The sequence below is a fragment of the Serinus canaria genome, chromosome 3 (genome assembly GCF_022539315.1).
Source record: "Serinus canaria isolate serCan28SL12 chromosome 3, serCan2020, whole genome shotgun sequence".
Taxonomy (NCBI): Eukaryota; Metazoa; Chordata; class Aves; order Passeriformes; family Fringillidae; genus Serinus; species Serinus canaria.
In genome coordinates, this window is record NC_066316.1 from 39,984,060 (window position 1) to 39,998,874 (window position 14,815).

The following is a 14,815-nucleotide window of genomic DNA, read 5'->3' on the forward strand; positions in this document are numbered from 1 at the left end:
TGCATTTTTTGCTCTGTAAAATATTGAAAAATGGGAAAAAAAGTTTGTTTCTTAAAATAATGTGGTGGTTTGGGAGAGTCATGGTCTACAGCAGAGACACTGAGACTGAATTTGAAAGATAGTTCTACTTCATTCTGCTTAGTTCAGACTTATGATACATTAAAAATCTTTGAGTATTAGGGAATTTATTGGACTATTTACACCTTTACCCAGGAAACTGCTGAAAGTTACTTTTTTTGTAGTGGTGGTGTTCCCCCTTAGATCCTATTTTCTGATCTTTTGTGTGGATGTTTAATGTAGAAAATAGTCTGGGGAATGTTGCGTTGATCTTTGGCAAAGATTAATGAAGTCATTGCTGCAAAAGAAATTTTTTCATATTATTTTTTTTGGGAAGTACTTCTGGAAAATATTTTGTGTTTCCTGAGTAACACATCTTCATACAGTAAGTGTCTGAACAGATGTCAGATGTGTGTTTATGTTTACATTTGACGTACAGGAATGGTCTTCACTGACCAATAGCAGATCTGTTTTAATAAATCTTAAGTGTAGCAGATCTTATTTTCTCACAGTAAGTTGTTGTAGTTGGCTAAAATCTGCTTGGCCATCCTCTGCTGATACAGTGGTTGGCTTTTAATATGTTAATGCTTCTTTTATTAATAAAGTTGAGTATTTTAAATCTAGATTTTAAAATCTACTTTTTTCCTGATATTTTATAAAGTTGCTTTCCTTGCTTAAAACATGAAAATACTCAAGAATTAGCTGGATGTGTCTTTAATCACTGTTGTCTTTTTTGGAGACTCAAAAATGCACCATTAAATTTGTCCAATGGCACTCCCTTTATACTGAAGTCTCAGCGCTATTCTCTGTCCCTGGTTTGGCTTTTGCCCCTGTTCTTCTGGCACTTTATGGTGCTCTGTGTTAGACAGGTCCTGCACATGTTCTTATTCTTTACATTTTGTTAAGTTCAGCCATTATCAGTGGAACATACAAGTTCAGTTTCTTACTGGCTGGGATTTTGAAACGTTTTGTTCTCTTTGAGTGCCAGGTACAGTGTCTTTTTTGAAGATTTAAGTAGTTGACATTTACTTAATAATTAAAATGAATTTTAAGTTACAGGACAAGACCATTATAAGGCTGTATAAGTTCCTGAAATAAGGTTCACTCCTGAAGTTTCAGTTGAAAGATAAACACTGTAAGGCTTTTCATAACATTTTTGACAACTTTTATTGCAAATGGCATTCTCCTATTGGTTGTTTGCTTTCATACTTTGGTTTGCAGTGTATCAGGGTGTGCCTTTATTCCTGGTTCTAAAGTGCTTTTCTGTGTAAGCAAGTAGACACCAGTTTGTTCCAGTGTGTGTGTTTTGTTTGTTTCAGTTTGCTTGGTTTGATTTTCCCTGAGTAATGTGGGGTTCACTGCACTTCTCTGAAGATGTCAAATTAATTAGACAGTCTTCCAAGCTACCTGTGCGTATGCACTCAGGGCATTAGACTTCAGGCATGCAGCAAACCAGTTAACTCTTGAAAGCAGAATCTTGATTAGACTTTGTTTTTGGCATGCACTTATTTTTTACTTGAGGGGAAGGCATAAATAACTTCTTGTAATGTCAAGCAAAAATATGCATTTAATGGTGAGTAGTTTTATTGGGTTTTTTTAAGAAGTAGTCATTACAGACGTAAGATATTAAGTATTTTAGCAAGATCCATTGGGGGGGGGTTTGTGGGTTTTTTTGTGGTGTTGTTGCTGTTGTTTTCTTAGTTTTCTTTTTTGGGTTTGTTTCTTTTTTTTTTGTTTGTTTGTTTTAGTAGGGGCATGTGGGGAGCCCATGTTCCCAGCTTGTAAGGAAAACTGTAACTTAATTAATCACAATAAGCAGATATATTCAAATATACTGTAGATATGAGGGTTTTTACTTAAAAGAACATTAAAATGACAGAAGAGCTTATTGTAGACCTGTTGCAGCATGGGGTGTTCTCATGTGAGACTTTTTTAAGGATGGGTCTGATAATTTCATCTCTATTTATTACTTATCAGAAGGCTTAATACTCAAATACGTGCCTTCCCTTACTTGTTTATTCCAACAAATGTCATGAAAGTTAAGTCTGAAGTTGCTGTGGTCTTCATTTAAGTTTCTTAGCTTGTATTTTCTGTATATTTCACTACATTAGGTTTTTCTTTGGTTTCCTTCCGAGTCCAGTATTGGTCAGGTCCTGGTATTGCATGTATTTTGTGCTTTGTAACAAGCTACCTTCTGTCTCGAGCTTTGGAATTTTAAGATTGATGCTTCCTGAACATAGCTTGAAACACAGTGTTACCCAAATTATCCTATATGTGTAACTGTTTTTAAAATCTGATATGTAAAATAGAGCAATTTGGCAGGATAAGGTTTGAATGTAGATGTGTTTCTGTTTCCCTCTGGTTTATACATTGTAATGTTTTCCTTCTTTTATAATATCTTGTCTATTTGAAAATCTAATTAAAGATAATTTAATTAGTCCTATGTTTAGCCATGTTTTGCATGGAAAATGATTTAGGGATTGCGTACTTTTAATCTTAAATGTAGTTGTTTCCTGCCTGGAAGAAGATGAAAGGATGTTTGAGGTAGATCTGTGAGAACTTGGTTAACACAGAAATGGGTGTGGAAAGGAGGGAACAAATGAGTGCAAAGTCTCTAGAGGGCTGCAGCGTAGTAGGGTGCTGTAGCCAATGGCTGCATCACTTAAGAAGGTCATAGTTCAGAGATGGGAATAATTTGGAGTAGTTTGTTTAAAATAGAACTGTCTATGAATTTAAATAACATTGTTAGGATTACAAGTGTGGGAGTACAACATATTTTATTTTATTTTTTGATTGAGCTTTGAAAGATCTGTCTTTAATAACTGTAATACTGCCTGTCATTGTTACTTGTTCTTGATCGCTGTGGGGAGCAGTAATGCATGAAATTACAGGCTGTGTCTCCTCTAAGATCAGATTTCATGAATCAAAGTTTCCCCCTTCCTCTTCCTTGTAAGGATATAGCTGTAAAAGGTAGGAACATTCTGTAGTTCTGTTCCAAAAGTATTCTTGGTTTTGTTTCTTCCTTAGAGCTAGGCAGCATGAAGCAGTTGTGTGAAATGCTCCAGTTGTGCCCTTAGTCCCTTGTGTAGACCAGGTAAATTTTGGGTAAGACAAGGATACAGCAGGTATAACATAGTCTTTGCCAGCTTGTTGTGTCTTTTCTAAATATAGGTATATATATATATGCTATGTTAGCAGAATGGCACTAGCGAAATGAAATGCTGATTCCAGTGTGTGAAATAATAATGGAGAGTTCAGTTTTGTTTTTTGACTATCATCTCCTCAGAATTTTTTTTTTTTTGTCTTAGCTAATGAGAAATTGAAATAACTTCTTTTTACTGAAAGATGATCTCGCCTGCTTTAAGTGTAACTTGCTGTTCTTTGCTTTTTAGACTTGGTGTTCTGGGAAGTGCGATTTAACTGTAGCAAGAGGCAAGAGAAGAGTGTTAGAAAATCTTAGAAACAGAATGCATTCCAAGTTACTGAATTCTTTGGCCTTATCTCTTGTTATAAATAACACATGCAAAAAAAGTTATCAGAGAATTATACGCCTGAATGTTCTAATTGTCCACTAACAGCGCTGAAAACTGATAACTCTTTTTTAGGTCATGCTGCCTCCTGGTGCTCAGCACTCTGATGATAAAGGTGCTAAAGAAACTATTCTTGATGATGATGAGTGTCCACTGCAGATATTCAGGGAGTGGCCTAGTGATAAAGGTATGTCCAAAAATGTTTAAGAAATTTTTGTGCCTTGGGTCGTAAGCCATGTTGTGGAGCCCCTGTAGAGGAAGAAATTATAACATATTTTAGTGTGTTTTGCTTTTGGACACTTAAAATACTAGGGAGTATTAGAGTTATTTACTGTTTCATTATTCACTGTTTGTAGTATTATACCATTAGGTAGTTGAAAGGTTTTGCATTTTGTCCCAAATTTTCTAAATTATTCACTATACTGATGTATGCTTTTAATCTGTGTGTAGTTATTTTGAAGTTAAAACTATTCTAAAGAAGTGACAGGAATTTAGTAAGCTGAAAGTAATCCTGTGAGGCGCTTGCAGATGAATAGATGTTGGTTGTGTGCTTATGCAGTGGTAGTGTGACTCAAAGGATATATAATACTGTGTTTTAGGAATACTGGTCTTTCAGTTGAAAAGGCGGCCTCCTGATTATGTCCCAAAGAAAACCAGGAAGATAACTGATGGAAAGCCATTAAAGGGGAAGGAAAGAGTTGATGGGTCTGGCTATGGCTCTTGCCTTCCTCCTGAGAAGCTACCATACCTGGTAGAATTAAGCCCAGGTAAGAATTGTGGTTATGTATTATGCTAAATTAGATTATTGTATAGTCATTTGGATCTTTCAAAAATAAGACACACTCTTTGTAAACACAAGGAACTCTGTGTGGCAGGAAGTCTGTGCCACATGAGTTGTTTAGTGGATGTCAGATTCTAAATTGGAGGTAACAATTCTAAAGGTAGAGATGCGTATTGCTCTAATATGAAAATATGGAGTTTGGAGTGTTTGGAGTGGAAAAAGGGGGTGAAATTATTTACCAAGCTCAAATCTGATTTTGCTTACATTCACAAGTACAGTGTAGCATACGTGGTATTTGAGAGTGCCATACATGGAAAATCACATTTTTTTAACAGGACAAGAACGTGAATTTTTAAATCAAACTTAGATGTGAAACATTTGTCAGCCTGTATGGAACTTTCTAATCACTAGCAAGCTGAGTTTTATTTTGGCATAACTGGAACTTGCTGGGCTTTGTGGTAATTTGCAATTAGTTTTATCATCTAGGAACAGCTGGGGTGATTGATGGTGTATAACATAGCTACTGATAAGACATACGTGACTTATGCTCCTAATTTCTGTCATTCTCATGTTTATAGATTTGGATATGGACTTTTATTTTTGGTGATGGAGTTAAATATGGTTCTTTTTCCTATTAAGTGTAACTTGAGTACACTCAGATATTCAAGTAAATGTTACAGTTTGAAGTCTGGTTGTGTACCTTTTGGGAAGCAAGGTTGGAAATTGGTGCTGAAACCTTTGCTGGATCAGATCTGCAAAAAAAAAGGTTAAATTTATGGTCAAATAGTGTGGGGTTTTTTGTTTGTTTGTTTTAAATCCAGATGAAATTATCAGTACACAGAATATATGAAACATACTGTCCCCTTCTACAGGTTGAGGTTTGGTTTGCATATTAATATTTTGAATTCTTTTAATAGTACTGTTGATGTTTTTTTTTCTTGTTCTCTTACTCTTTGTGGGATTTGGTGCTTTTTCAGTGAAATGTTGTTCTCGGGCAGTGGCAAGAGTAAACCCAGTCCGAAGTGCCGCAGGTGTCAGTGCTTGTGCTGAGCTTCACGCATTGCCTGTGGGACTGACCTGTTGTTTGCCTTCTTCTTCTAACAGCTTGTTATCACTTCTCTAAACAATAAGAATTGCTTCATTCAGTAGCTTTGTAGTACTGATGTCTTTATATTCTACACAGTTTCTAAAATTGAAAGAGTTTAATGAACTTCATCCTTATAAATTGAATAGGTGTTGTCCGGCTACAGTTTCACCCTTTCCTGTCTTTTCTTTTCTTGCCCTCTTCCGCATGTTCTGCATGGTATCTGTCCTGCTGGTGCTGCCTTCACCTGGGTCCTCTGCATGTGTTTCTAACCCCAGGGAGAAGGAATCACTTTGCCTACTACAACTATCACACTTACGAAGGTAACGCTGCATTTAATACTGTTCTCTCATTAGTCACTAAAAACTTCTCTGACTCTAAATCTTGTGTTTCTTCATGACAAATGAAGGATTATCTTATCTTAAGGGTTTTTTTCCAAGGGATTGCTTCTGTGATGTAGTTATGTTTTGTTAGTTGTCATTTAATTATTTGATTGGTGAACAAACATCAAATAGATATGCTGTTATCCAAATAGTTCAACCTCCCAGCTACAGTTAACAGCTAAATTTCAGAGGCTGCTTTACAAGCAATGTTGTAGTGGAACTAAAAGTTCTTTCATCCATTTGCTTGCAGAATTCATAGTTAAAATGGTTATTGGGTAAATGGCATGGAACTTAGCTGTCCTTTTCAGTATTTGACTGTGTTGATGCAGTGGATGAAGTCTGTGATGATTTTTATGGGAAATAGTGTTTGGACCCCTGGGAGAATTACTTCACTTTCTACTCCATGGTGTTCCATAGCATCCTTTGGTATTTCTGCTGCCTGGTTTGTCTAACATTGGTGGTGTATGTCAAAGATTTAGGACTTCAGACAATAAAGACTTGTTCATTTCTTGTAGCGTTTGAAATTGGTAGCGTAACGTACAAATCATTACAGATCTTCAACTCTCCTTAGAGTTTAAAGTAATATGCAGATGTGTTGTGGTTTGACTGAATAGACAGGAATAAAAAGCCATTCTCTTTTCATTGTGAAATGTCTGCCAAAATATTTTTTATTTTATTACTTTTTTCCCCTGCTTCCTCACTTTATTTTCTTGACTGCTCTAAAAGAACTACATGTGGTTGTCAGTGCAGCTCACCCTTTCCTTTATGGTGGTGCAGTGCAGTACTGGGGTTTAAAGAACTGTATTCAAACTTGTGTCCAGTGCACAATTATGTGAATTGAATTCAGACTTCCATTTCGTTAACATTGTTATTCCAGAGAGCAGCAGGGTTTCATAGAGCATGCTGAGCTGAAAATCATTGATTGGCTCTGCAGTAACACTTGACCCTTAACTAGGAAGATTGAAATTTGGTTGTGTGTCACTGAAAAAAAAAAAATAAAGATACCTTTTATTTTTTTATCTCAGTGTGTGAAAAAGAGGTCTTCAAATACTCTAGAGTCAGACTGTGTTTTTGGAAAAAAAACACTTTAGGTTACTTGTATTTATTATAGAATAACTCCAGTAGAAATGTCTTCCTGTCAAAACAGAGGCTGTTTATATTTTTGCAGAAGAACCCAGCAGACTTGCTTTTATGCCCTGTGCAATTGCACAAATTCATGAAGTTTGCTAGGGAAGTATGTCCAGTTTTTCCACTTCTCCACAGCTGCTGATGTTGCTGTTTGTATGACTCTTTCATTGACTGGAGATTAGAGATTCTGTATGGTAGAGGATGCACTTCAGTAGCTTGTGGCTGTTCATGTGGCAATCAGCAATAGTCTCTGTATCCAAGTCATGTGAATGAGCTAGTAAACTGAGATGAATCTGATAGAAATAGACTGGGTAGGCTGAAGTGACACTGAGCAGCACTTTGAATAGCTGATTTTGTGAATATGGGCTTTGATGAGTTCAGGAATGTTAATAACTTCAGCTGTACAATCATAATATTTAAAGGCTGAGAAAAATGGCAAACCCCCGTATTTTCAGATGTGAGCCTCAGATCCTACAAGCCTGAAATTAAAATTACAATGCATAAGTAAAAAATAAAAAGGCAACCCCATAAAGCTTTTTTCCTTGCTTCATCACAAAAAAGAGCAACTTTGAGCTGTAGAACAAATAGCAGTGGATGATGTGGAGGACATGGAGTATAATAACTTGGACAGAAGAATTGCAGAAGGTTGGAGAAGTGGAAAGCCTTGGCCAGGGTGCTTTCCTGGCCAAGCTCCTTTCTGAGAACAGAACTGTAGTATGTGTAACACTTTTGCACATGAGATTGTTGTCTGTTACAATAAAAAAAAGTTTACGGTTGGCTCTTTCTGCTGGAAGTGCATGTCTTGTCTGAAATTTAATAGTAGAATTATCTCTTGAGTTCAACATGGTATTTCAGATCTGCCCAACCATCTCCTAAACTTATTAGTGTTTAAACCCTTAGTAGTTAGGAACTTAGTAGTTAGGAACTTCCTTGTAGAGGAAATATGCTTTAAAAGTGTAGACTTAAACTAATTTTATCTCAATAGGTAAAGTCTATTGTGTGACCATTTTTGTTCAGCTTTGGGCTTTCTTGTTTTCTGAGCTGATCTTCATCATTTGTTTTGGTCTGTGCTAAGTCAGTACTATTTCCCAGCATTGTTTCATTGGACCAGTGAAATCAACTGAAGTTATAATTTTCGAAGTGGTGTAGGATTCACCTTTTAGTGGTGAACTAACACATTTAAAATACATATCCATGAAGGGCGGCCTGTCTTGTGGTTTTTCTTTTTTTTTTATTGTTTAAAAATTAATGGTTTGTGTTACAAACCACTGACTTGATGTCCTTACAGTGATTATTCACTTTAGTTCACTGCAGGCTTTTTTTTATAACATTACTATTTAAAGTGTGAATGGTGACTCTTAAATGCATAAATCAAGTGATGAAATCTGTTTGTAGTGCATAATTTTCTAAGATCAGCCTTTGTGGACTCTCGTGGCCTGGGGAGTAGGGAGTAGGGCCTTCACCATAGGTATAGCAGAATATCTATCCTGCTGCAGTGAGTTGTAAGGGATACATTCCAAATACCATTTAGGTGAGGTTCCAGCTGTTGGAAAACGGGAAATACACTTTACATTGTAGTATGACACAACCATCCTTCCCTCCTGTGTTCCTCCCTTAGAACAAAAAAGTCTTTTGTCATTCTTAGGAGTTGTTGTAATTATCTTCAAGATTAAGATACCTTTTACTGTAGAAATTAGCTTTTAATACTGATGGAGTACAACAAATAACTCTGAATAACTCCTTAAAATTTTCTCCTTTTTGTGGAGGAAAAAACTGCATTTGTATCTAGTGCTGTGGTTTTTTTTACAAGGTGTTCTGGGAGTTTACAACTAGATTTATAGAATTTCTGTTTATATTGCCTTTCACATAAAAATTTGAAGATAACTAGTAGCCTACTGTAGACAGTATAAATGTATGCACCGTGGCTTTAATAATATTCTCTAATGCTTTTTTGGAGATGACTTAAAATCATTGTTCATTATACAGGCAAGACATACTTTGTCTTGCAGCCTGTATTTTACTTTGCTTTGGAGAAGAGATTGGAGAGAAATTAGAAATGACAGTATTATTTCCGTTTCCGCTCATATTTAAAGTTGTAGGATTTTCTGGGAAGTGGGGAGGATTTATATGTATGACAAGACCCCTTTGTGTTAGTCTGTGAAGGCACCAGCTAAATTGTGCACACTTTGTATGTCCAGCATTTTTCTGAGGGGAGTAGGAAGTTGGACTTTATTTTTTACCTGATTTTCTGTGAGATGAAAATATAGGTCAATTGAACTATAAAGATAAAGCCAGAAGTGCTAAAGTCCTGTATATTAAGACTAAATGTCATAGGTAAACATTTTGTAGGATTTTCTTTTAATGTTGCTCTAGTTCAGTATCTGATGAATTAGAAACAGTTTTGGTATATGGTTTACTTGACAGCAGATATTGCTGATAACGTGTACTTTAGTAAGATCAGTAGATGCTATTAATGTGGGATCTGGAGGTATTTTATTTTCTTTTTCTTCTAAACCCATACTGGTATACCCATATAAAATCTTAGAGATTTACAAAAACTGTCGTATTGCTTCAAGTACTAAGGAAATACAAAAGGTTTTTCACAGTGTGTTCAGAATAGTAGCTCTTCATTACTTTATTTGTAGTAAACAGCTGCTCCAAGTAGGCTTTCTCTACTTTCAGGGTTCTTACATTATGAGGAACAACCAAGTTCCCTACAGTCTTGAAAGAATGTCACTCAGGTTTTCTTTATTTTGTAAACATTGCTATTCTGAACTAAGTTGCAGTAAATGTAGAAATACTGTGTGAATGTTTGAACTTTATTAACTTACAAATTAATAATTGTCACTTGCTGTACAGATGGTTCTGACTCCAGAGATAAGCCAAAGCTCTATCGTCTACAATTAAGTGTCACTGAAGTTGGAACTGAAAAATTTGATGACAATTCCATTCAGGTATGGAAAAAAGCATACTCACATTACAGTCCTGATCTGATCTCTGGTGTGTCATTGTGGAATCTTAATAAGATATGCTGTAAATGCGCTTCAAAGTTTGAAGGGTAAAATATTGCTGATATTTGGTATTATTGGTCATAATTATTTGTTTTAATTTACTTCCACTCTTAAATTAAGATGAGGGTTTTATTATTTTAAGTCAGTTTTTATTGTTTAAGGTGTTTATTATTTGAAATGGGGTTTTCTTTTTCGTAACTGGATCAATAGTGCATATCAGTGTTACTGTAACTGCTTAATGGCTTTCAAGTCCTAGTCTTAATCCCACTGAGGTAGGATTTTTTAAGAGTATAAAACAAGCATATTTGTATGAAGTTCATGCCAGGGAGTCTCTTACAGTAGCCTGGGTCCATGTCAGTGCATTTGGTTAATTTATAATTATTTGCATTGTGTGATTTCATATAAAGCAGCAAGTAGAAGAAAACAGTATATGACCGAAATAGTGAAAAAATTTTCATCAAGGGATGTCTGCTGCACATGTTAGTTAAATATGTTTGATTATTCTTGTTGCATTGAAAAATGAAGTGAAACTCACTGATTTTAGTACCACTCATCTCTGTAAATTCATAATCAAAGTTAAATAATCAGTCTGTAAATAGGGGAAGCTACATCTTAGTCTTTGTTTTTTTATTTCTGCTGCAGTATAATTTAATTTATTCTATGTTAATTAATTTTATTCCCAGTTATTTGGTCCGGGAATTCAGCCTCATCACTGTGACCTCACTAATATGGATGGAGTTGTTACTGTAACCCCGAGAAGCATTGATGCTGAAACCTATGTGGAAGGTCAACGTATTTCAGAAACCACCATGCTGCAAAGTGGGATGAAGGTTCAGTTTGGGTCTTCTCATGTATTTAAATTTGTGGATCCTACTCAGGACCATATTATTTCCAAAAGATCTAGTGATGCAACTCTTATGGTCAAAGGTCCAAGACACAAAACTGGGTGAGCCAAATTTATTTTCATCCTTTGAGGTTAGAAGGAGGTGGGGAGCCTTGGAAAAAATTACATAATGAAAGAATTATACATGACCAGGGACTGGTGTGTGAACTCATTTAAAGTGTTAAGTACATAATTTTAATACTTGAGCTCCACCTTGTGATTTTATGTAGGATTAGCAAGTGTCTTTCATTATAAAGTATTCTAACAAGTTTTCCTCTTGCTCACTTCTGTGTGGAAAACACTATAATGCCTTATTTTCATGTATTTCATAGCTCATCCAAGCTCCAGGAAAAGTCAAGAAGTTCCTGAATGTTTTCAGAGAGTCTGGTTTTTGTTTTTTCTCAGATAATAACTTTCAAAATTCCACTAAAATGATTTGGAAATGAAGTAATCATGAAATGAGACTCTTAAGATGGGGAATTACATGTCTCAATATAACAACCACTTTTTTGGTTGTTACTCACTGGTTTTTTTGATTACTTACCCACTGGTTTCTGTGTTGCAAGGACTGACAGTCTAGAAAACTACCCTGTTGTTTCTCATTCATATTTTTGACAGGTGCATAATAAAAATACTGATCATAGATATTGTGACTTATAGGGGTTCAGGTGTTTTGTTCTATGGCTATAGAAATACTCGGTAGAAACAATCTTAAAATACATTATTGTATAATGTTATTCAGAAAAATAACAAATTGGCTTGGAGATGAGTGAAAGATACCTAGGAAAAGACGCTTATCTGCTGAATTAATACAGATGTATGCTTTAAGCATTTTCATTTCTCCACTGTATTTTCTTATGGAAGGACACTGTTCTTTGAAGGCCCTGTCTGCAGGAAGACCTCCAGCCATGTGGCTGTCATGTAATATTCTTGCTTAAATCTTGAGTTCATCCTGCATTTAGCCTGCAGATCAATAAATAAGTACTCTTGCAGATTTACGGTCAACTGGAAAGCACTGTATTGCTGCAGAACTTTATCTGGACAATAAAATCTATGGCAAAGGGCTGTTGCAGCTTGAACAATCAAGTTTTTTTTTTTTTAATCTTTGGAATAAGGAGATAGTAATATGCGTTGCTGTGATTTAAGAGTTATTTACATTATGTTGTACATTTAATACTAAAGACCTGAGTAAAAAATTGTAGCTACTGTATTGTAGTAAATGCAATGCGATGAACATGTTTTATGTGTATTATGTTTATGTGTATTTATATTTTCTCACTTGACTGGGAAGAAATTAGCTATGACTCTGGTTTTGCAAATGAAATTGTCTGTACGAATTTTTAAGGTTTTATTGATTTGAAGAACTAATAGAGTATTAAAAAAAGTTAATATTAAGTGGACTCATAGTATAACCCTTGAATTTTAATTTACTAATTTTAGTTACTCTGTTCCTTGTTTATTAAATGTTGAACAGTATAATCTCTAAAACATACTGGAAATGTTATCTTGCTTATAGAGCTGTCCAGGAAACCACATTTGATCTGGAGGGAGATATTCACAGTGGAACAGCACTACCAGCAAGCAAGGTATTGTATTATGACTAAGTCAGCAATAAATAACAGCATATGTAAGTTAAATCAAAATTACAACAGCAGTAGTACTTGGGGAAGTGTGGCCCATTTATCAGTCTCCCCAGATGTTTTTCCTTGTGGATGGGCTCAGATATTGTATGCATTGTTATTTTAGATTTGATTTAATTTTTTTCTCTAAAACCCGTTTGTTTACATTTGTATTGGCATTGGGGCTGCATCTCATGTCAAGGATAGTAACATTTTTTAGAAAGGGAAACTCTCCAAACCTTGAATAGTTTCTCCTCAAGAAACTTACGGAAGGCAGATTACGTGCAGGTAGAGATTCTTGTTAGAACTGGTACATTGTTACCTTGTGTGTGTAGCATATGGCTGTTGTCATTTGTGATGGGGTAAATAAATGTTTTATATAAAATGTGAAAGGGTGTTCAATTTTAATTTAACTAGGCTTTTAAAATTTAATGGATGTGACTTTAGACTTCAATAGAGTTCCTGTACACACATTGACTAAACAAACTGTCTCTGCAGTCATAATTATAAACATTTTATGAGGTGATAATCTTTTCATGCTTTCTTTCTGCACTTTCTGTTAATAGATTTTGTGTCAGAATTGCATTTTGCAGGTGCAAACAAACAGTAAATGACATAATGGTTAATGCCTTACTTGCATGATCACATGCCTCAGATGAAATGAGAATTATTTCAGCAGTATGAAATGGAGTAATCTTCCCTGAACTGAAATCCCTTTTATGTTTTATTTCTGTTATTACACAACTCAAATACTTGTAGCTATTTAATGATATTAATGCAGCAGTGTAGGGATTAATAACTGATAGCTTTTGAGTCTATTTTTAGTCTTACTTGTTTTCTTACCACAGTCTTTTGATTCCGTTTCTCTACTTTTTTTGTACCATTGGGTAGTGCTTTTAGCTTATATGTGTTCTTCACCTACTTCTGATAGGAATTTTAGTGATATTTTAAAAGAAGAACAGAAATTTTATAAACTAATAAAAATCTCTTAAAATTTTTCAGAATAAGAGTTTCTGGCTTTATTATACAGCTTATTTCATATCCTATTCACAGTCATTAGAAGAATACTTCTAGTGGACCGAAGGTTTAATGGGAAAATTTAGTTTCTTTTTCAGTTGTGTTGTTTGAGACAGTGTACATCATCTTGTTAAAACACTGATGAATCACTCATTTTCTAACATTTGCTCTCTTCTAAGTTTGCTTTTCTGTTTGGAAAAGGGGTAACAGTAAGTTTAATGAAAGTTCTTTGAGATGTAGTGGTGAAAATGATTTAGTTCAAACTCTTGCTTTGAGATGCACTTATTGGCAGATTTTCCTATGTTGAAACAAATTATTTAGTCCTAGAAATTTCTTATGAAATGTTGAAACATATTCTGTATTACTGATGTCTTGTTTTCTATTCTTTATGCTGAAAAAAATTGCTATTTATTTTGCTGCTTAAGGCAGCATATTTGTCCCATTCCTGATAGGATTTGATTGAATTAGAAATCATAAATTAAAAGCTTCTTATTAAGGATCATGACACACCAAAAGAAAACAAATCAAATGTTGCATAAAAACATACCAGTTTGAATTGCCCCTTCTTGTCTTGGAAATGTTGTACTGCCTGCCAGATCAGACTTTCCTTAAGATCAGGATAAATTATGTTACAGATCAGTAGTGCAAACCCTTGGAACTATTGCAGAAGCAGAGTGGGGTAGCATGACCAGTTTTAAATTTGTAACTACATTTAACTTTGTCTCTTACTTAAAGTTTTGATTCCCAACTCATTCTTACTTTGTATTGTAGCTATGCAGCTTTTGATTAAATATGTTTGCAAGCTACATTATAAATTCTAGCAGTGCATTAACAAAGAGCTGCTCCTAGCTGGCTGTTGTTGTCTGTTGAATTGGAAGCAGGCCCTTCAGTGCTTCACTGTGGTGAAAACGCCTGCTGAGCTGTCCTTTCTGTGCCATACTCCCTTCTTCGGTTTCCCCATCTCTTTTCAAGCCTCAGACCTCAGCTTTTAGTGCTGCTAGACACAGCTACTGGCTCATGCAGTGCTTGCATGCTAAGCACCTGTCCTGCTGTTTTGAATTAGAGCACGAGCAGGCTGGACGGTGACAGGACATCATCCGCATCCAGCACAGCCGAGCGAGGAATGGTGAAGCCAATGATTAGAATAGACCAGCAGGATTACCGCCGACAGGACAGCAGGTAGGAAACGTGGGATCCATTACTTTTCAGAATGGAAAAAATTGATTTGTTTTTCCAGTAGATCAAGTGCTGTGCTAAAGTATTTTAAATGATCTGGCTTTCTGTATGGGGAATGAGATCTCTCTCCAGATAAGTCCCAGGAT

The 14,815-nt window shown here is 35.3% G+C and overlaps 2 protein-coding genes across 20 annotated transcripts in view; one reads left to right on the forward strand and one right to left on the reverse strand.

Annotated features, from left to right (window-relative positions):
• Positions 1–14,815, reverse strand: part of DACT2 (dishevelled binding antagonist of beta catenin 2) — a 420,082-nt gene that overhangs the window by 79,679 nt on the left and 325,588 nt on the right. The gene's annotated exons all lie outside the window — the stretch shown is intronic.
• AFDN (afadin, adherens junction formation factor) overlaps positions 1–14,815 on the forward strand; it is a 115,844-nt gene that overhangs the window by 39,113 nt on the left and 61,916 nt on the right. For 14 of the 19 annotated variants that reach the window (XR_007777170.1, XM_030236322.2, XM_030236329.2 and 11 more), the window contains exons 7-13: positions 3,663–3,774; positions 4,187–4,354; positions 5,731–5,775; positions 9,823–9,917; positions 10,658–10,920; positions 12,374–12,443; positions 14,557–14,672. Coding sequence is in view for 18 of the 19 variants with exons in the window: in XM_030236322.2 (XP_030092182.2) it covers positions 3,663–3,774; positions 4,187–4,354; positions 5,731–5,775; positions 9,823–9,917; positions 10,658–10,920; positions 12,374–12,443; positions 14,557–14,672 (869 nt within the window). In the remaining variant the exon portion in view is untranslated. The remainder of the gene's footprint in view (positions 1–3,662; positions 3,775–4,186; positions 4,355–5,730; positions 5,776–9,822; positions 9,918–10,657; positions 10,921–12,373; positions 12,444–14,556; positions 14,673–14,815) is intronic. The other 5 variants (XM_050972641.1, XM_030236331.2, XM_050972645.1 and 2 more) reach the window with 1 other exon arrangement.